General features: G+C 38.8%; 1 protein-coding gene across 3 annotated transcripts in view; it reads right to left on the bottom strand.

The window, feature by feature from the left end:
- The window catches only part of CPD (carboxypeptidase D), an 82357-nt gene extending 59556 nt beyond the window's left edge, over window positions 1–22801 (bottom strand). For 2 of the 3 annotated variants that reach the window (XM_011289068.4, XR_002148963.3), the window contains exons 1-2: window positions 21998–22801; window positions 15751–15998 (exon numbers count right to left, since the gene is read on the bottom strand). In XM_011289068.4, the coding sequence (XP_011287370.4) occupies window positions 15751–15998; window positions 21998–22734 (985 nt within the window). In that variant the 5' untranslated portion in view covers window positions 22735–22801. The remainder of the gene's footprint in view (window positions 1–15750; window positions 15999–21997) is intronic. The other variant, XM_045045377.1, reaches the window with a different exon arrangement.
- Between the last annotated feature and the right edge of the window lie 931 nt (window positions 22802–23732).

A 23732-nucleotide genomic window follows, 5' to 3' on the forward strand; every position in this document is an offset into this window, starting at 1 on the left:
CAAACAAAGAAATCATCATTTTTTAAAATAAAATGTAACCAAGGTTCAGATTTCATAATGTAAGATCCAAAACGTCGAGCCTATACCCCAACATTATTTGACATTCAGAGAACCAGGAAAATGCACGGGGGCCTGGGTGGTTCAGTCGGTTAAGCCTCCGACCTTGGCTCAGGTCATGATCTCACAGTTTGTGACTTCAAGCCGGACATCGGGTTCTGTGCCAACAGCTCAGAGCCTGGAGCCTGCTTCGGATTCTGTGTCTCCCTCTCTCTCTCTGCCCCTCCCTGTTCACACTCTGTATCTTTCTCTTTCTCTCAAAAATAAATAAGCATTTAAATAAAAGAAAAAAAGAAAAAAAGAAACGTTAAAGAAAGTTCTTCAGGCTAAAAAGAAATGATACCAGAGAGAAACTTGGGATTTCCAGAATGAAAGAACAACACAAATGGTAAATATCTGGGTAAATAAAATAAACTATTTTTTTCTCTTAAGTTCTTTATGTACAACAGTTGAAAGAAAAAAATCATAACATTGTCTGGTGGTGTTTTCAATGTATATACACATAATACATATGACAACTACAATATAAAGTGGGGGAGGGTAAAGATGTGGTGGTAAGATCTATGCATTCCTCCCGAAGTGGCAAAATACCAATCCTAGGTAGAACTGGAAAAGTTAAGCTGTAAATTGTAATCCTAGAGCAACTACCAAAACAAACAATACAAAGGAGCTATAGTAAAAAAACAAAACAAAAACCACACAATAGATAAAATACTAAGCACTCAAAGAATCCCACAGAAGGCAGGAAAGAGGAAGCAGAATTAAAAAATAAAAAAGGGATAAACAGAAAAATAATTTTAAAACTAGGCTTAGGGGAGCCTGGGTGGCGCAGTCGGTTAAGCGTCCGACTTCAGCCAGGTCACGATCTCGCGGTCCGTGAGTTCAAGCCCCGCGTCAGGCTCTGGGCTGATGGCTCAGAGCCTGGAGCCTGTTTCCGATTCTGTGTCTCCCTCTCTCTCTGCCCCTCCCCCGTTCATGCTCTGTCTCTCTCTGTTCCAAAAAAATAAATAAACGTTGAAAAAAAAATTTAAAAAAAAAAACAAAAACTAGGCTTAAATCCAAACATACCAACAATTATATCCAATGTAAATGGTATAAACACACTAGCTAAAAGGCAAATTGTCAAATGATTAAACAAGAGCCAATTAACATGCTGTCCATAAGAAACTCACTTTAAATATAATGGTATAAGCAAGTTAAAAGTAAAAGAATGGAAAAAGATATACTATGCAAACACAAATCAGATGGGAAAATGGAAGGGCTTTATTAATATCAGATAAAGTAGACTTTAGAACAAGAAAAAGTGCCAGGGATAAAGAGGGATATCACATAATGATAAAAGGGTCACTTGACCAAGACAACATTACAATTCAACTCCATCACCAACAAAATCTAAATGATATTTATAGCATATCCCACCCAACAACAGCAGCATAAACACTCTTTTCAAGTAGAAATGGAACATTCATCAAGACAGACAATATCCTGGGTTGTAAAACAAACTTAACAAATGTAAAAGAACTGAAATCATACCAGGTGTATTCTTTGACATGATGGAATTACATAGAAATCAGTAATAGGAAGCTATATACAGAATATCCTTTTCTTGACGAAATCTTATAAAAGCACATTTTCTTTGAGTCTATAATAAACTATTCTCAGAAAACAACTTATGAGTTGTGATATCTACTGAATCTACCTATTTCTAAACTCATAGGAGCCCTCCAATGTGAATAGTAGCAAAGTAACTTTTACTTGCAAGACAAAAAAAAAAACAGATAAATCTCTCCCATCTTTAGAATATCAGAAAGTTTTTATTCACCAATTTCAAAGTTCAGTTTAGAAATTATTTCTTTAAGGGTGATCGGGTGGCTCAGTCGACTACGTGTCCAACTTTGGCTCAGGGCATGATCTCACGGCTAGTGAGTTTCAGCCCCATGTTGGGCTCTGTGCTGACAGCTCAGAACCTGGAGCCTGCATCAGATTCTGTCTCTGGCTCTCTCTGCTCCTCCCCCACTTGTGCTCACATTCTCTCTCTCTCTCAAATATAAATAAACATTAAAAAAATTTTTTTTAATCATCAAAAAACTGGAAGCAAATTAAGATATCAACTGAATTATGAACAACTTAAGAATTTTTTTTGCAAGATGCCACAAATAAGCATTATTTGTTATCTGTGTTAAACTTAACATTTATTTTTCCAACACTAAATGTCAAAGACTATATAATGAGTAATCTTTACTGAGTAGCTGGTTCAGATCCTGTCATCTTGATCTTTTCCTCAACAAAAACCTACCTATACAAAGCTAGAGTTCCCTGTAATAGAGAACAGCCATTCATCTGGAGATAAGCCTGATGTTACTGACAGCTGCAGCTACTTCCAGATTCAGTAATACATGTGCTTTTTTTTTTTTTTAAAGTGGATGTCATGTGGCTCAACATAGACTAAAGGATTAAATATCAGACTTCAGAACAATATCTTTATCCAGTCAAAAAAAAATTTTAATTTGGGGAGTAGAACATTCATTATTGGCATGCCTCAAAGCAATAAAGCACCATACTAATAGTATAAAGGATCTGTTATTTGTCCAACTTATTAACAATCATAAATAAGCAAGCCTCTATTATCCATTCGTCTCGCAGGGGGAAATCTAAACCCTTCAAACTTGTTTATTCAAAACAAAATAATTTGGAAAAATCATACAACACTTCACATATTTTTAAAACATTTTTTAAAGTTTAATTTCGAGAGAGAGAGAAAGCGCAAGTGGGGGGAGGGCACAGAGAGGACACTGTCAGCGCAGAGCCTGATGCAGGGCTTGAACCCATGAACCATGAGATCATGACCTGTGCCAAAGTCAGCTGTTCAACCATTTGAGTCACCCAGGTACCCACACTTCACACATTTTTAAGTTGATATCTAAAAGTTTTCATCTTGGGGCGCACTGGGTGGCTCAGCTGGTTAAGCATCCAACTTCAGTTCAGGTCATGATCTCACAGTTCATGAGTTCCAGCTCTGCCTGGGGCTCTGTGCTGACAGCTCAGAGCCTGGAGCCTGCTTCGGATTCTGTGTCTCCCTCTCTCTGCCCCTCCTCCACCTCTTAAAAATAAACATTTAAAAAAATTTAAAAAAAAATAAAAGTTTTCATCGTAAGTTCAAATAGTTGCAAACAATGTAATTTCCTGGATAGCATATATTTTTATATTTTTTAAAGTATTTTTTAATGCTTATTTATTTTTGAGAGAGAAAGAGAGACAGTATGAGCACGGGAGGGGCAGACAGAGAGGGAGACACAGAATCCAAAGCAGGCTCCAGGCTCTGTGCTGACAGCACAGAGCCCGATGTGGGGCTCAAACTCACAAACTGCGAGATCGTGACCTGAGCTGAAGTCAGATACTTAATCGACTGAGCTACCCAGGTGCCCCTAAATTTTTATATTTTTAAATAAAACTTTTACACTGTATCCAAATAAATAAAAATATAGATTTAATTCCTGGAATCCCTTTTAAAAAATTGTGTGAACATTTCTTTAACATTGGGAATTTTACATCTTCCCTTTTTCTATTTGAGCTTTTATTTCCATTCCACTTCATCCATAGATTATTTGAGCGTGATATACTTGCATGGTTCAAAGTCTTTCACTGATCATCCTATAACACTTCAGTCTATAAATATGTATGTATGTGTATTTAAATTTTCCTTGAAAATTTTTTTTAATGTTTATTTTTGAGAGAGAGACAGACAGAGTTTGAGCAGGTTAGGGGCAGAGAGAGAGGAAGACACAGAATCTGAAGCAGGCTCCAGGCTCTGAGCTGTCAGCACAGAGCCCGACATGGGGCTTGAACCCAAGAGCCACATAATCATGACCTGAGCCGAAGCTGGATGCTCAACCAACTGAGCCACCCAGGCGCCCCTCCTTAATTTTCAATGACTTAAATGTACTAAGTATTAATTTTTGTCTTCTAGATTCAATTATTACAATAACTACTGGCATAAAACTCATCAGAAAGGCAAAATTATAAATTTTGATAAACAATAAATGGAACAGGTAATAATTACTAAAAATATCTTTCAAAAATTTCTTATTAAAAATAAGATTTTTTAATGTTTAATTATTTTTGAGAGAGAGAGAAATAGAGTGTGAGCAGGGGTGGGTCAGAGAGAGAGGGAGACAGAATCTGAAGCAGGCTCCAGGCTCTGAACTGTCAGCACAGAACTGGATGCAGGGCTCAGACTCACAAACCGTGAGATCATGACTTGAGCAGAAGTCAGACACTTAACCGACTAAGCCACCCAGGTGCCCCTTAAAATATCTTTAAATAAGAAGTTTGGAGTGATGCTTTATGTATGTATGTATGTATGTATGTATGTATGTATGTATGTATGTATGTATATATGTACGTATGTATGTATGTTTATTTTTGAGAGAAAGAGAGAGACAGAGCGTGAGCAGGGGTGGGGGAGAGAGACAGAGAGACACAGAACCCAAAGCAGGCTCCAGACTCCAAGTTGTTAGCACAGAGCCCCACAGGGGCTCAAACCACGAGCAGCATGATCATGATCTGAGCTGAAATTGGACACTCAACCGACTGAGCCACCCAGACATCCCTGGATTGATGCTTTTATAATACCATTAAAGTAATCACCAAAAGTCACTTTTGTTTTGGTGCCCTAGAAGTTTGTAAAACTGAGTCAACATACCGTAGTGTGGGGTGTCTGGGTGGTTCAGTTGGTGGAGTGACAGACTTCGGCTCAGGTCATGATCTCACAGCTAATGAGTTTGAGCCCTGCCTTAGGCTCTGTGCTGACAGCTCAGAGCCTGGAACCTGCTTTGGATTCTGTCTCTGTCTCTCTTTGCCCCATCCCAGCTCAGGCACTGTCTCTTTCTCAGGTATAGATAAACATTAAAAAACAAAACAAAACAAAACCCAAAACATACCACAGTGTGCTTCACGTGGGTAGAAAAGTATGCCTATGTTCAATCAAGAGGGAGAAGAGGGTATGTGATTGAACCCCCACAACAAGCATCTCTTTCAATTTTTCTAGGAAAGAGTAGGTATGGAAGGCCTGGAAAATTTATTTCCTTTAAAGTTATCAAAACAAACAGGTATCTTCCTTCTCCCCACACATACCTCAGTTTGAAAACCACTGATTTAGATTACTTCCTCTACTCATAAGGAGAAATGGCAAAGAAAGAAAAATGGTATAAAGTTTGCTTTTAAACCTACCTACCCAGGCATCTGGCTGGCTTAGTCAGAAGATTGTGTACCTCTTGATCTTGGAGTCATGAGTTCAAGACCAGTGTTGGGTACAGAGATTAAATAAAGTTTTGAAAACTCAAAAAAAAAAAAATCCTTACTTACTAATCCAGAGCTTTCTCTGCTCAGAAAAAACTGAATGCAATGAACCATAAACCCTATAATGCTCTCATTCCTTTACTTGTATCAAAAAATAAGCCTAAAAGTGTAACCATTAGGAATATGTCCAGTAATACAAATTGTGATCACTACTTATTGTTAACAGGTAGCTAAGTGTGGTGATAGAACGATCAACTCATACCCATTAACCTCCTTCATTTGTCTAACAACAAACTTTCATACGCTTTAAGACACTCAATTCATCTTTACCAAGGAACCAGTCCCTATTACTGTTCTCACTACAGAGAGATCTAGTTCTGTTGGGGGAGGAGAGGTACTTAAAGACATTCAACTCTTCATTCAAAAATGGGACACTCATGAATGACTCACTCTTACGTCATAAGCAGAAAGTCAATAGAAAAAATACAATCAATGCTTCAGTGTTAAGACTTAAACATACCAAGATTTTTTTTTTTTAACTTGCCTTAGTAGGCCAAACTACAAACTATCAAACTGTATCATACAAGAATCCTATAAATCATTCACAGAAAACAACTGCAATGTATTTTTTTATTAGGACGAGCATTTTAGAGTGTAGGAATAGAGATAGGCAATTTCTACTCTGTTTTTAAATTTGGAGCTTACTGTTATTTCTTTAATAAAACTACTTCAAAGGATAGTGAGAAGTTCTCACAACTTTGACATCCGTGAATAATTTCTTTATAGATAGTGACTTATTAAGTGATAATCTTGCACTCCCTGAGATATTTTTAAAAGCTAATGAGCACAGGGCTCCTAAAAAATTTTAAGTGGAACATCTGAGTCAAATGAGTGGAAAAAACAGAGGTTCCTCTGGAAAACAATTTCCCTCACTTTGACCAAATCTTAACTGAACTTAGTCTTTGTATTCTCAGCAACTTTATCTTATGAAAATCTATTTCCTTCACCACTCCCACTGAATATATATTTGCTAATGATATGGTTCTACAAAGTTAAACTAAATTACACAGTCCTGCATCTGTTTTCAGTTTTGTTTCAGTTGGTCAACAGGATCTCCCACACAACTTTTGAACTGCATTTTCCTTCTTTTTTTAAGGTATTTTCCCATCCTCTACCGCCTGATTTAATTAGAAAAAAGAAGAAAAAGCACATCTAATTTCTAAACATCAGACCTGAAGATTTAGGGACCAAATCCTGAAGTAGTGATTAATGTTTGATTCTCAACCTTCACGTAAGTCTATTGCCACATTACAAAATACACAACTGCACAGCTCCTAAAGGTCAGATTTTATATCAGGCTATATTTCAATTTACTAAAGCAAACCCCTGACTCAGGTAGAAGCAAATATTCTGTTTGAGAACAGTTTTACCTTTTTGCTTTCCTTTTAAATCAGGCAGCACTCAGATTAAAAGAGAATGAGAAAAAAAGGAAGAGGTCCAATCAACTCCTTAGTGTACAAGATCAGGTAAGACCAAAAGCACATTTACTAATGCACATTTGACAATCAATAGTATTCTTAAAGCATGAACGATGGACTGAGAATTAATATCTGAACTTCCAGCATTACTTAAAGAAAACACCTCAGTGCAAAACCAGAAGTACATTCACTTTGGAGGTAAAAACAAAAACAAAACAAAACAAGAAAACAAAAACCCACCCATCTGCTCATTTATATATATATATATATATATATATATATATATATATATATATTCTAGTTGAATTTCTGGCTCCAGCTCTAAGCAATTAAATTATGCCAGGAAACAATATCAATTCAATTTTCAACAATCATATATACTGCATATGCTTTCAACATCTCAAAGGTCCTAAATCTCTTTATCATCTTGATTTCTCTCCCAATCTCCAGAGCCTATTTCCCAACTGCCCATTGGGTACTTGTAACATCAAGTACCATCCCCAATCTACACTCCTCTCCCTACCTAGAGAGAACATACACACACACACACACACACACACACACACACACACACTCCACTCCTCCAATTAGTTTTCCCATTTTCATTATCATTCTTATTTTTCCAGGCTCAAAACCTCCAAGTTATATCTTTGAGTCCTTCTTCTGGACACTCTGTTCTACCGTCTAACTGATGGCCAATCCTGTAATTTTTTTTTTTTTGTAGTTTCTTATATTCATCCTCCCTTTTCACTCCCACAGAATCCCTCTAGCTAGAGCCCTTATCTCCCAGAAAGACCTTGCTCCAAATAACTGTAAAAACCTCCCTAGTCTCTCTTCCTCTAGCACTCTTTCTGTGCCAATACATTTTGTATAAAGATAACTCCAAATAAATGGTACCACACTGTCCTTATTATCAAATAATTCACACTCTAGCAGAAGACACAAAAACCTATTAACAACATAAATGGATAAACATTATATTGATGGTATTAACAAAAAAAACCCCTGGGAAGGCAAGAGTGACGGTTACTACACTGGAGGTTTCAGGGAACTTACAGGGGAACTGGAGAAAAGCAATCCAGAAAATAGCCAAAAGTTCATATTTTAGGGAAAGGACAAGGAGTACAGGTGTGAAGTAGGAGAGAAGACCAGAAATGTAGGCTTGGGTCAGACTCTGGGATTTGTAGTGTCATAACAATAAGTTTAGACTTGATATTAAAATGTGAAATAAGCAAAGGTGTAAGAACGCTTTAGGTTTTTGTAGGTTTGCTACTTTGCTTGTAATACATAATTTTAAAAACAAAGTAATAGGAGCGCTAATAGAACCAGACACATCTTCCATAAGTGTAACTCGTGGTAAATTACCTATCCTCTACACTTCAGATTAGTAAAGACTCTGCATGAAAATTAGATATGAGGACAGTATTCTGTACATGTTCATTAGGTCAGGTTGATTTATTTATGTTATTTAAATCCACTGTGTCCTTACTGATATTTTTGTCTTTGTGACCCACCAAATACGGAGAGAAACATGTTTAAAATCTACTATATTTACGAATTTGTCTATTCTTAATATCAGATATTGCATTTTTTTCAGTTTTACACTGTCTATTTGATTCTTTTTTTGTTTCAAACAGATTCTGATTTTCTGGTGTCATATGATTAACCCATAATGCCTTGGTTTTCATTTTTGTTTTGCTTTTTGTGTATTTATTTGAGTATAGTTGACACAAAATGTTACGTTAGTTTTAGGTGTACAACACAGTGATTTGGCAAGTTTATACATTATGCTGTGCTCACCACAAGTGCAGCTACCATCTATCCCGATACATCTCCATTATGACATCATTGACTGTATTCCTTATGCTGTGCATTTTATTCCTATGACTTTTTCATTCTATAACTGGAAGCCTGTATTGCCCATTCACTTCACCCACTTTGCTCAAGTCTCACCCTCCTCCCCTCTGATAACCATCAGTTTGTTCTCTGTATTTATAGATTTGATTCAGCTATTTGTTTAGTTATTCATTCATTTGTTTGTTTAGATTCTACTTATGAGTGAAATCACATGGTATTTGTCTTTCTCAGTCTGCCTTATTTCCCTGAGCGTAATACCCTCTAGGTCCACCCATGTTGTCTCAAATGGCACAAATGCATCCTTTTCTAATGGCTGTGTAATATTCCATTGCGTATATACATATACATACATATATGTATACACATACACACACACACACACACACACACACACACACACACACACCCCACATCTTTCTTATCCATTTGTCTATTGATGGACACTTAGGTTGCTTCCATCTCTTGGCTATTGTAAATACCACTGCAATAAACATAGGGATGCGTGTATCTTTCCAAATTAGTGTTTTTATCTTCTTTGGGTAAATACCCAATAATGGAATTATCGGATTATATGGTATTTCTATTTTTAACTTTTTGAAGAACCTCCATACTGTTTTCTACAGTGGCTGTACCAATTTACATTCCCACCAACAGTGCACCAGGGTTCCCTTCTCTCCACATTTTTACCATAATGCCCTGTTTAATGACACAGAAAGTGCTCCTCAAGAATAAGCTTTTCAGTTCATTTTTGGAGCAAATATAACTTTCATGCTGTTCAAAACAATTTGGTAATTGTTTTTCCTATGTTTTTCCCTTTCCACCAGCAATCTACTTCAAGCCAAATATACCTCAATATTTAGAGTACATCAGTGCTGCTCAGTCTGACCTCCCCTTTATGCAAAGAATACTTGTCCACATGATCAAAGATGTTTATACTCACAAAAAAACTGAATTTCTTACGTTATATGCTATCTGGTCACATTTCATAACTCTCTGCCCATAAAAGGAGAAGGGGAAAAAAGTCTGAAATAAAGTATAAAAGGAGAAAGAAAAAAGTTTGATAAATCCACACAACATTTTCTTCTTCCAGAGGAGAAAAAAATTCATAATTACCAGTTTGAAAAGACTCAGTCCCAAGTTAATAGTGGTTCAAAAAGATGTAAGTATAAAGCCTCGGGCAGCTGGCTTAATTAATCATAGAATGCATAGACTCACATGAACACACGCAGGTCTGACAATATTTCTGACCAATTTCCTATCTCAGCACTCATTCAAATAACACAGAAAACAATCTAAAAGTAAGTCATTTCAGATAAACATGTATGGCTTAGTCCTCACTGGAAATGGCTGACATATAAACAAGACAGGGCAAAATAAAAAGCCTAAATAGTAAGTTACCTCATGCAATTTATAAGATGTTTTGTTCCTACTTAGAATTTGCAAATAAATCAACTTTACCATAGAGTGACCAAAAACAATGCATTTTTAAACTATAGGCCATGACCCACTTGTGGATTGTGAAATAGGTTCAGATAAGCATTTTTTTGTTTAATGAGCTGGTAGAGACTGGAAAACAACAATACCAGAATACGCCACAAAGTTAACTATTGTTTCATGAAATGTTTCAATTTTATACATATATGGAATGTATTTAAATGACTGAAAGGTATTTTACATTGTAGGTCACAATAAAAAAAAAGAAAAAAAAACAAGTCTGAAAAATACAGATCTCGGATCTACCAGTAAGACAAGCTTATTTTCTCAGAGTGGGAACGAAACTAGGAGGAACAGTTTTATAAATTTTTGTAAGATTATCTCATCTAAAGATCATCTAAGATTTTAAATAACTGTGTACTCATTTTTCAGGTGCTGAGAATTCACTTATTCAAAATTCAAAAAAGGCTTATTTTTTCCCTTCTATAGACCAGGCAGAGTTCTATGAGCTAGACATAGAAAACTGAAAAAATCAAGTCCTGCCCTCATGAAGTTTAAATTCTACCAGAGAGAAGTTAGCCATTGTGCCAGCTGCTAGGCTCAGTGCTTTACATACATTCTCACTTGGGCCTCATAATACTATGAGGTAGATAGTATTTATCCTCATTTTATATATGCGGGAAATGAGGCTTAGAGAAATTACTTAACTTGTCCAAGATCTCTCTTCTTTTCTCTCTCTCTCTCTCTCTCTCTCTCTCTCTCTCTCTCTCACACACACACACACACACACACACACACACACACACTCATATGTGGCTAGTCAATAGTAGAGCTGGAATTCAAACTCAAGGCACCAGGATTCCAAAGCTCTACCCTTAGCCACTATACTACTCTGCCTTCTAGAGTTCTTCTATTGGCAAGAAAATGAAATGTAACAGCATTCTGCCCAAGTAAATTTCTAAAAGCTACATCAAAGGGTGGCTTTTGATCATATAATTTCAATTATAGGTGGTCTGGGGTTACATGCCCTCTTAAAAATTTTATAAGTTGAAAGAAGTCAAGTCTTAGAAGTTGACCTAGAACTACAATTCAGTTTCATCAGTTTGCTTTGGAATAAACATATTAAACCATCAGATGATTTGTATGTCTTCTTAACTGTTTAGAAAGAAAATAAGAATGGTAGACAAAAGGCATACAAATCAGCACACTGTGGTTAAAAAAAAAAAAAAGTAAGCCTGTTCCATGAATAAGTTCAGCTTAGGCTCTCACAATAACAAGGCTTTAGCAGCAGAGCATGACTATTCATTCAGAGGCCTTATTAGGAGAGTCATTCCCTAGAGGGATCCTGCAGGTTTAAGAGACATGTTGAGAGAAGCAAGGCCCACCCCCTTAGTCAGCTAGACCTGCTGAGTCAAGCCCCGCAACCAAGGTGAAGGTGGCGGGGCCAGATGACCCCATACCTCATACTTCTAATACACTGCCTGATCTTGAGAGCAGAAATTGTTCCTGTTTTGCTCCCATCACCTAATACAGCATATGGGATGTGGCAGAGACTCAGTAAATATTTGCTAAAAGAATAAATGATATTGTACAAGTTATTTCCTCTCTGGGGTCTTGATTTCCTATAAAGCAAAAGGATTGGAATAGATCAATACATTCACTTTTAGCCGTAAAAGCGTATACCTCCTTGGGCTAGAATTTCTAAACACATCATAAGGCATCGGTAAAATTACTCCAGGACATCCGGGTCTGAATATATGCCTAGTCACAAGGTTTCACAACATCTTACTCACTGCAGTCCTGTGGAAGATAAACAAAGTTAATCTGCCCTGTTGAAACTCCCAAAACTGCTCAGTATTACTGGAGTAGGAAGAAAGATATGCTAGTTGTTGTAGAAATAATAGAAAATATGTCTGACCATCCAGGCTAGAGAAGGAGGAAAGTTGATATTCATAAAAACAATAATAATGGCAGCAGCAAAGTTTAGCTTCTTCAGATGTTTGAAGAATCAGGAAAATCTCATATCTGGTTTCTCCAAATAATCTTACTTACTGTGAAGGCAGCACCCTTGTTTTTTTAATAGTATAACACAGATTTACCATCCTCGATCATCAACTAGAAATTATTTTCTAATCATTTATGATTTTCTCCAAAAAAGAAAAGTAAATTATTTTTAGCACATTATTTTAAATGATATCTCAAATTAATGAAGCAACTGGACTACATCTTAATACCCCCAGTTCCTGAACAGGCTTTGTTTGCTGAGGATTGAAATGGGATTAAACATCAAACTATGTCCCTTATCTATAAAAAAATTTAAATGGTTTTCAAATCACCTGTAGTTGTTACGGGCAGAAATGGCTTCTAATTATTTTAAACCTCTTTATGGATGTTTGTTACACACAAGAAACATTGGTAGAAACTGTAGGGGAATCAAAACACTCTAGAAAGTATCAAGTCCTCAAACTTAGGACCCAATTTGGGTAAACACTGCTTGACATAAAAAGTCAAAGAACAATACAAAGTTTTAAATAAAGGCACATTAAAAGAAATATCATAAGACACTTTATAATGTGACTAATGGCCAATAAAAAAGTTAGGAAGAACTAACAAGGCATTTTACCATGTGCAGATTCTAAGAGGAGAAAAAGTTTTTACACATGATATTTCCATGAGTTAACTTCTTCCTTCTGTTTAGTCTTAATTAATCTAAGAGTTTATAAAAACAAAAAAGTTATTATTCAAAGGACACAAAAAGTTTAAAAAGCACAATAGCTGTTTACATAACATTTAAAAAGAAGGTAAACAAGCTTACTTTAACAACTCTTTTAAAAATAATATTCCATGGAAAATAAGAACCCTTGTACATTACTGGTGGGAATGTAAAATGGTACAGCCATTGTGGTAAACAATTTGGTGGTTCCTTAAAGCTCAACAGAAAATTACTATATGACCCAACAATTCCATTCTTGAGTACACATCCAAAAGATTTGAAAACAAGGACTTAAACAGATACTTGTACAACAGCATCCACAACAGCATTATTCACAAAAGCTAAAAGGTGAAAACAATCCAGTGTCCATCAATAGACGAATGGAGGGGCACCTGGGTGGCTCAGTTGGTTAGGGGTCCAACTCTTGGTTTTGGCTCAGGTCATGATCTCACTGTTCATGAGATTGAGCCCCACGTCAGGCTCCACGCTGACAGCACAAAGTCTGCTTGGGATTCTCTCTCTGCCCCTGCCCTGCTCACGCTCTCTTCCTCTCTCTCAAAATAAACAAATAAACTTCAAAAAATAGATGAATAGATAAATGAAACGGGGTATACACATACAATGGAATATTTCTCCATCATAAAAAAAGAATGAAGTTTTGATACATGCTACAAAATGGATGAACCTTGAAATCATATTAAACGAAATAAGCCAGATGCAGGACAACATTATATGATTCCAGTTATATGAAATATCTAGAATAGGCAAATTCACAGAGATAGGAGATTAGAAGGCAATGGAGAATTATGACTTAATAGTTACCAAGTTTGTTAGGTAACTAACAAACTTCCTCTCTCTCAAAATAAACAAATAAACTTCAAAAAATAGATGAATAGATAAATGAAACGGGGTATACACATACAATGGAATATTTCTCCATCATAAAAAAAGAATGAAGTTTTGATACATGCTACAAAATGGATGAACCTTGAAATCATATTAAACGAAATAAGCCAGATGCAGGACAACATTATATGATTCGTTATATGAAATATCTAGAATAGGCAAATTCACAGAGATAGGAGATTAGAAGGCAATGGAGAATTATGACTTAATAGTTACCAAGTTTGTTAGGGGTGATGAAAAAGTTTTGTAAGTAGGCAGTGGGGACATGGTTGTGCAACACTGTGAATGTAATTAATGCCACTTAATTCTATACTTAAATATGGTTCAACTAACAAATTTTATGTTATATATATGTGTGTGTGTTCAACCACAATTAAAAAAACATTCTATGATTGGGGCGCCTAGGTGGCTCAGTCAGTTAGATGTCTGACTTCATCTGAGGTCACGATCTTGTGGTTTGTGACTTTGAGCCCTGCATCAGGCTCTGTGCTGACAGCTCAGAGGCTGGAGCCTGCTTCAGATTCTGTCTCTCTCTCTCTCTCTCTCTCAAAAATAGACATTAAAAAATTTTTTTGTAAAAAGTCCACGGTCACCTCACAGATTAAAATATAAAAGGAAAATGTGCCCTTATCTAAAAATGGAGAGAACTGGTAGTCATTCCATTAACTAAGATGTCCACCATGGCCACATGGCACACACACACTTTATGTGCATCCTGATGTGATGTGATCTATATAATAGTCTTGCTGGAAAATTTGACCAGATCTACAATATGGGATGTTCTATAGTACAAGAACCTGAAAAGCCTGAACTCTTCAAAGGATTCACCATCATTAAGAAAAGAGAGTATTGGGGCGCCTGGGTGGCGCAGTCGGTTAAGCGTCCGACTTCAGCCAGGTCACGATCTCGCGGTCCGGGAGTTCGAGCCCCGCGTCGGGCTCTGGGCTGATGGCTCAGAGCCTGGAGCCTGTTTCCGATTCTGTGTCTCCCTCTCTCTCTGCCCCTCCCCCGTTCATGCTCTGTCTCTCTCTGTCCCAAAAATAAAAATAAAAACGTTGAAAAAAAAATTTAAAAAAAGAAAAGAGAGTATTGATATAACAGCTCTAAATTGGGGAAACAATAAAAACACAAGAGCCAAATGCAATGCTTGAACCTTGACTGGATCTGATCTGATCTGGAAGCAAAGGAGCTATATAGGATATGTGGGGAATAATAAAGGAAATTTGACTTATGGACAGAATATAGGATGCTAGTACTGAATTACTGTCTTTAAAAAAAAAGTTTTCAATGTTTATTTATTTTTGAGAGAGTATGAGTGGGGGAAGGGCAAAGAGCGAGAGAAACAGAATCTGACGCAGGCTCCAGGCTCTGAGTTGTCAGCGCAGAGCCTGATGTGGGGCTCAAACCCACAAACCATGAGATCATGACCTGAGCCGAAGTCGGACACTCAACCAACTGAGCTACCCAGGCGCCCCCTGAATTACTATTGATCTCTCAGTTACAGTAATGATAATATGGTTGTACACAATACTGTTTCTGTGCTTGGAAAATACATGCTGAGGTACTTACAGGTGAAGTATTAAGGAATCTGCCACCTATTTTTGGATGGTTTGGCAAAAGAGAATGTGTGGGAGGAAAGGACGGGAGAGGTGGAGCATTTAGGGTAAGATAACAGATGGGGAATTTAAATGAAGGATATACAGGCTTTCATTGCAGTGTTTCAATGTTACTGGGGATTAAAAATTTCAAAATAGAAAAAGGAGATTTTTAAAAATTAGAATTCTTCAAATTTTCCTCTTTTCCACTCAGAGTATACATAAGAAAGCTAAATGAGGGGTACCTGGCTGGCTCAGTTGGTACAGCATGCCACTCTTGGTCTCAAGGGGTCATGAGTTCAAGCCCCATGTTGGGCGTAGAGCTTACTTAATTGAAAAACAAAAGAAAAGAGGAAGGAAGAAAGCTAAATGAACAAGGGGGGAAAGATAGCAAATTCAGGCCTTTCCATACCTTCCACGTCATACCAGTGTGCGCCGTTTGTGATCCCATCTTTGAAAGTTTCGTCTTCATCTCCTGGACAATGAGGTGCACCAGTTTTCATTATGGGATGGTTTGATGCGTAGGCTTTTGCCAAGTATTTAAAGACTTCGTCATCTGAGGTTTTGCTATAGATTCCAGTGGCCTTATGTTCTGGAGAATCATCAAAAGGATAGCTTGCTACCACAGAGCCACCATGCAGATTTCCAGAAAGCACAAACCTTTGAAAACAACCAAATCATGTATCACCAAAAAAAAAAAAAAAAAAAAAAGGCACAGAAAATGCCATGTATTTAAAAATTCTACATCTTTCATAAATGAACTCAGGTATCTCTCTTAGAGACCCAGAAGACAACTCTTATCAGCTATTACAAGCAGAACAACCAAAAAAGAAAATGAAAGAAAGCATCATCAATTTAACAAATTTCAGTCCAATGGTTTTTGTAATTCAACTTAACCTCAATCAACTTTAAAGAATTTTCCCACCATTAAAAAATTAGCTGAATCACAGTGTAAATTAACGTTTCAGAAGACATCTTATTCAGGGAATTCAAATTTGGCGTTAGGTTGAACAATATGAACTTCCAAGTATTCAGTCACTTTTTGAGCTACAAAAGTGGCAATTTCATGTAGTTCAACCTAAGACTTGTATTTTGTAACATGTTAACATTGTAGAAAACATGGCTTGTATAAATAAATACTTGTTGAATACATGAGTTACGTTAGTAACTTTCATGATTTTTTATATTTACTACCCAAAAATGTTTCAGGTAGGAAGTCTAATTTAAAACAGGATGTGTTTTGCCTCACTCCAGTTTCACAATATACTGAATACTAAATTCACATTTTCAAAAGAGAAGCCACAGTTGAGAAGACTGGGGGTGGGGAGAACCTGATACAGTGAGCTGCTTTCAGAGAAAAACAATATAGCACATAAAAGATTAGTCCTCCATTGCGTCACCATAGAAGCAGCTCTAAGCCCAATGTTTCTGATTGGCCCACTAAAAAATAAACTGACATGCAGACAGGGCTGCTCCCATAAAAGAAACATTTTTTTTTTTTATGTTTCTACTTCTAAGCGAACCAATTTATAATTTGGTGAAATTTATAGATACTGAAATACTGAAGAACTCCTTTTATGGTGAAAGCTAGAGGCAAAAACATGCTCAAGTCCTATTTATACATCTGTCTCTCATGTAACAGTTTAAACTATTACTGTGAGTACAGATTAAACACTCTCCTCTTGGCCCTCTAAACTGGATTTTCTTGCTTCTGCCTTTTTGTGGCTGAAATGAACTGACCTACAGAAGTTCTATATATAACATTTCATTGCTTCAAAGAAAATCAGATCTATCATATGTCTAATTTGAAAGGTTATTTTAAGTATCATCAATACCATCCCAGAGAATATCAAAAAGTGAAAATTACTGGTAACACAGAATCTGGTCATCAGAAGACAGAACTTAGCCAATGAAAACAGTGATTAAATACTAGAATAGACTATGAAAAGAGACTAGTTAAAAACTAATATAATTATTATTAGCAACCTTCCAGACACCAGAGGATGCCATTTGGAGTAACAGCAATAGCACAAGCTCTGGAGCCAGGCAAATATGGGGGAGAACATTCAGTCTCCCAGACTTGTCACTAACCAGCAACAAAATATGATCAGAAGTTACTGCCTCTAAACTCATTGAACCCCAGTTTCTCTCTCATCTGTAAAATGGGATTAATGCTACCTGCTTCCCAGGATTGTTGTAAGAATTAACACACATACAACACCTTCCAGCACAACAGCTTTATATCCTCTGCTCAACAAATGTTCATTCCTTTGGAGCTATCTAACATCCTAGTGACTAGGGAATCACTGCCTTCAGGCTTTCATTTTATTCCCCACTACCAATGCTAGCCCTTGGGTGACAGAATGATATAGAAACAAAACCTAAGTATATATTCTAACATTCTAATTCCATTCTACCCATCTGGCACCCACTGCTAAGGTATTATCAATTTCCTTTCTGATACGTATGCCTTAAATAATTTAAGTGCTTTTCTCCCCCCCTCTGATTTTGGGAGAGTTACAAGAAGCCTAGCCTAGTTCAGGCAATCCATTCAGCAACAAATTTTAAGTGTCAACTATGTGCCAAACGTTCTAGGCCCTAGGGAATACATCAGTGAACAAACATAAAAATGCCCTCATGGCATTCATATTCTAGTAAAATAAAATGGATAAATGCATATTCAAAATAAGTGAAGCATGTTGTTTTAATTGTATATTTTTCAATTAAAACTTTAAAGTCCAAGATTCTTGGGACACCTGGGTGGTTCAGTCAGTTGGGTGTCCAACTTCGGCTCAGGTCATGATCTCACAGTTTGTGAGTTCAAGCCCTGCGTCGGGCTCTGTGCTGACAGCTCAGAGCCTGAAGCCTGCTTCAGATTCTGTGTGTCCCTCTCTCTCTGTCCCTCCCCTGCTTGTGCTCTGACTCTCTCTCTCTCTCTCTCTCTCAAAAATAAATAAACATTAAAAAAAATTTAAAGTCCAAGATTCTCTATTAAATGCAGTTTTCACTGTTTGGAATTTTTTTTGCAATGCTTTTCAGAAATATTAAAATGGCCTAACCACGGGGCGCCTGGGTGGCTCAGTCGGTTAAGCGGCCGACTTTGGCTCAGGTCATGATCTCATGGTCTGTGAGTTCGAGCCCCGCATCGGGCTCTGTGCTGACAGCTCAGAGCCTGGAGCCTGTTTCAGATTCTGTGTCTCCCTCTCTCTCTGACCCTCCCCCGTTCATGCTCTGTCTCTCTGTGTCTCAAAAATAAATAAACGTTAAAAAAAAAAAAAAGGCCTAACCAAATACTTGTAGAATAAAATATTTGCAATCTACTTGAGGGATAAAATTCACTTATTAGATCTTCCTTATTTTACTTACGTAGTCTTAAAAGTATGAATGCTACTCTTATAAGGATTTCAAGACAAAGTGATACCTATTACAGTAGCTAGAAATTTACCGCTTTTAGTCTTTATCAAACCAACTTTGCGTGTCAATCCAATTTATTTGAAAGGTATTTTATGGCTCCATTCAAATCATTTTTTAAGTGTTTTTCATACTTGACTTTAGTATCATATATTATTTCTTGCATAAGATTTAAAGTAGCTGCTAAATATAAATATTATAAACAAGAATCTATAGATATTTAAAAGTTAATCTCTAAGTTAACTCTGTTATGCTTTCCGGATAACCCTATACCTTTTAAAAATTAAGAGGACTTGAGTCTGATAAACTAAATTCTCAAGATTCAGGAAACTGTACATATAATACAAGCTCCTCAAAAGTAAATTGTACCCACCCCCAGCAATAAGATAATGCTTTTCACAAACATACCAAATAATCATTTATATGCTAATCTCCTATATAAGTCTAAGCAGGTATATTTAATTAAAGAAGCCTAGTGTGCTTTCAAAAATGGGGATGAAGAAAACTATAAAATCTTTATTTTAATAATGGGGTTAAAACCTTGTATATTTTCCTAAGTATATGTGTCAATTACCAATAATACAAAAATACCTATTGGATGAAGTATAAAGTGAAACAAAGAAAATTCGCTTTCTTAAGCAGACGGAAATAAGTGTTAAATTCTTACATATCCAAAATAGCAACAAAAATCTATTTCTAATATAGCTAGGTGAGTAGCATATCAAGAAGTTACTCGGGGTGCCTGTGTGGCTCAGTCGGGTGAGCATCTGACTCTTGATTTCAGCTCAGGTCATGATCGCACAGTTCCTGGGATGGAGCCCTGCATCAGGCTCTGCTCTGTGCTGACAGCACAGAACCAGCTTGGGATTCTCTTTCCCTTTCTCTCTGCCCCTCCCCCATGCTAGCTCGCTCTCTCTCTCTCTCTCTCTCTCTCTCTCTCTCTCTCAAAATAAATAAACTTTAAAAAAATTACTCAAATGATTTCAGAAAATACACTGAAAAAGGTAATTTTCCCATACAGACTAATGTGTTCAGTTCTTAATTTTCCAATTCATAAAGCTAACTCTAAGCATCATCTCAAATTGTGTGTGTGCTTGTGTTTTTCATTTTATTCACATATCTGTGTCCTTTATTATTAATTTATCATTAAAGAGTATGCATTTTGAGTTGATATTTGAAAGCTGAAGATGGATGGATGTACTTTTCATGTACGCCCTATGTAGGTAGTCACCTACTTTCCCTTCTGATGAGAGTTATGTGTTTGAAACCTGGTTGGGTACGATCGGGATAGTCCATAGCCACAGAACAAAATGACTTTCTGCATAATACCAACAAACACAGATGAACTCAAAATCGTCACAAGCTCCAATCATTGAACTAACCAGCCCAAACCACAACTTATAATTGTTAAATACTGTAATATGAAAAAGTTAACCAGGGAGCAAATTTCTGGCTCCACATTTTAAAGTTTAAAGCTTCTGGTATAGCCTCAAGGTGACTTGCACCAAGGCAAAGCTCATTTTCATTTCTGGTCACCCACCGCAGAACTAACACTGAAGAGAAAAATCTCATCATGGAATTCATATCATATCTGCAAGGGTCATGACGGGGCGTTTTCATTTAAGCAATGCAAACAACGCATTTGATATATCATCTCAGGAAAGCCTCAGCCACCCCAGCTTCTGACAACAAGATATATATATTAAAGTCATGTTTCTTAGGTAAATGTTCAGAGATCATGACATGGTTATCTTTAAAAGAAAAAAAAATCTTCCCAGAATATATGTGAAGTTAAATATCTACAAGGGAGCTCAAAAGGAGGGGTAAAGTCAAAGGTGGAAGATAAAAAAAAAAAAAGTAGGATTGTCATAATGCCTATGAATTTTCTAGGTCTGCTATACGTACTGAAATCTTATAGAAGCGAGGATTCCCACAGAGAAACTTCTCTGTTCATTATTACCTTTATTGTATCTGTCAAATCAAGAAGATTTGTATCTTCAAATCAAGACGGCAAGTAACTGTTTATTCACAAGCCTTATGAAAGACACAAAAATGGGGATATGCTGGCAAAGCTGATGCTTGAAAAGGGAAGAAGTACATGCTCACTCCAGACATTATTCCATCTGGAGTAAGTTCTCTCTCCTTTTATTCCTCCCCTCCTCCTTTTTGCTGAAAATCCTACTCATCTCTCAAGACGCAGTTCAAGTTCTACCTCTTCCACAGAGGATCCTTATTATTGCAGCCCACACACATTTTGCCAGTAGGAACAATTCCTGTAAAGTTTAACTGGGTATATAAACACACCTCATATGTATTTGTAATATTCTCTTGTTACACACTATTTTCTTGAGGTCCTCATGCTTTTAATTTTTTACATCCCGCATAGTGCTTAATAACACTCATGGTATGTATTAGATGTGACAATTAGCCATTCAGCCCTGGCCCACTAATAGTGTGCGAAGGGCATCAGAAACCTTCCAGAGAGTCTAAAATGAAGCAGCTCACAGATGAAGATGCCAGCTCTGTGCAAGTTCTCCAGCCATAGCCATATGCTCCCTAGCTGAGTCAGAGGTAAAGACTGGAAGAGGACCAGTTTCTGTCAAATAACCAAGAAGACCCAGGGAGTGTCATTTATCATTATTGGGCTGCAGTCTCCCTCTATAGCTGTTAAAAGCACTGACAAAGAGTCAAAGAATCTAAGTCCCAGCTACACTTCCCACCATAGAAATTACTTAACCAATCTGACCCTCAATTTCCTCTATATGCAAAACAGGGATTTTAATGATGTCTATTGCATGAGGTTGTGGCCAACATAAAGTGAGATCATGCAGCCCAGGGAAAGAGCTTACTTAGCAGGGTGCCCACAGCAGTAACAGCAACAGCGACAGCTTATCTATAAAATGAGTGAGCTGACCTAAGTTATCCTTAAGTTCTCTTCTATTGCTCATATTCTATGGTCTTGTGACAACACGGACCAGAATGTCAGAAAGGAGTCTCTCTTCCAGCCAAAGAGCTCTTTGCGTTGAACAAATGACAGCCTCTAGACAGCGCTTCTTGGACTGTTAGCGGGATAAGAGGCTAAGCGACCTGGGCCCTGTCCAGGTTACGGCGTGTCGCTCTCCACCTTCACTACCCTGGTCCCTTAGGCCTGCAAGCACTGTTTGAGTGTCTACTGAGTGCCCGCCCCAGCCCCTGCCCGTGGGGGCCCACGTGGATGGGGGTGGGAGGAGAAGGCTCACGACACTCACTTGTTCCTGCGGATCCAGTCCATGAGGGCGCGCACCTCCGGCACTTCATCCAGGGCAGGGGGCTCGCCGGTGCTGAACTGGTCGGGAAAGCTGCGGTTGAGGTCACGACCGCGACTGTTGTCGCGACCGCTGGCCCCGGGAGGGCCACTGTCGCTGAGGCCGCAGTCGCCCTCATGGGCGCGCTCAAAGCCGTCGGGGTTGAGGCTGGGCAGCACGTACACGTCGGTGGTGTTGAGCAGGCGGACGATGCGCGGGTCTCCGCGGCGGTAGCCAGCCGCCAGCTCGCGGGCTAGGTAGATCAGCACCTGGCGCGACACGGTCTCGTCGCCGTGCATATTGCCCACCAGCTTCACCTGCGGCCGGCCCGGCAGGAGCGGCCCCGCCGCGTCGGGCCCCGCTTCGCCGTCAGGAGGCGGCGGCCCCAGGCCGGCGGTGAGGCGCAGCACCCACAGAGGCCGGCCCTCCACCGAGTTGCCGATGCTGAAGAGGCGCGCCAGGCCCGGGGGCCCCGCGGCCGCCGCCTCCCTCAGCGCCGAGCCCAGCTCCTCTTCGTGGTAGTAGCGGTCGAACTGGCCCTCGTCCGCCTCGGCGCCCGCGCTGGTCGTCGTTGTCGTCGCCTCCGCCTTCTTGATGTGCGCTGCCCGGGCCGGGTTCCGCAGCAGCAGCAGGAGCAGGCACAGCAGAAGCGGGAGGCGCCCCGGCCGCCAGGGCGGCCGCGCGTCCCAGCCGCTCGCCATCTTCCAGCAGCGCGGCTAACCCCTGCTCCGCTCCCGCAGCTCCGGGCTCCGGGAGGCGGGGGCCCGCCGGATCCCCTCCGCGCCTAGCAACCCCCTCCCGCCCTCCGGCCGCAGCCAATCGTGGACGGGCCTTCTGTGGCGTCACGCAGAGGGCGGGGTTTTCCTTAAAGCCCCAGATCCCCCTCTGGGCGTGCCTTCCTCTCGTCCCGGACGAGTTTGGTCGCTCTCTTCCTTCACTAAGATTCCTCTCGCTCGCTTTCCCTCCTCCGCGTTTCCTCTTCTGCGTTTACTCCGTTTTTCCTCTATTCGTCCGATCTCTCCTTTATGGCTTACCGCTTAAATTCTCACCCGCTTTTCTCTGAGTACTCTTATTAGTTCCTTTCCCATCTTTGTTGCAGCTATCTCCCGCTGCGCTTTAACGCTTAGAACCGAGAATCGAAAGAATCAAAAGGTTCCAAAGAATCAAAGGACTCAAAAAAAAAAAAAAAAAATCAAAAGGTTCGAAAGAATCAACCTTGTAAGAGCCGAAGGACGCCTTAGCTCTTTCCACCCTGCACGCTTTCCACCGGAGCCGCCCTGCCTTGGCTTGAGCCCGGTGCCCTGTAAGCTGTTGAAGACAGTGGGGCACTTGAAGCTCACCTCACAAAGCAGTCCGTTCCAGTTTTTAGTTTCTGTGTTGACAGGAGGTGTCTCCCTTATGTTTAATGGAAATCTGCTAGGTAGTAGGCTCTCTTTGTGTTAATGTGTAATAATGTATAATGTATATTTTGTCTTTTGGTGTCACTCCAGGCTATTTCGCTGCCACTAATTCTTGTGTGTGCTGGTCTCAGCCCTCTGTAGGGAGATTTCATTTCATAGTTCACTTTCTCACCTCTCACACTTATTCCTGAACAAGTTATTTGTTTAACCGTGGCCTTAGAATGACATTTTCAAAGCAGCAGGTATGACATTTCTGGAATCGCTTGGTGAGTACAATTCCTGAACTCCTTAAGGTTTTG

Source organism: Felis catus, chromosome E1, assembly GCF_018350175.1.
Source record: "Felis catus isolate Fca126 chromosome E1, F.catus_Fca126_mat1.0, whole genome shotgun sequence".
In the NCBI taxonomy this organism is placed as follows: domain Eukaryota; kingdom Metazoa; phylum Chordata; class Mammalia; order Carnivora; family Felidae; genus Felis; species Felis catus.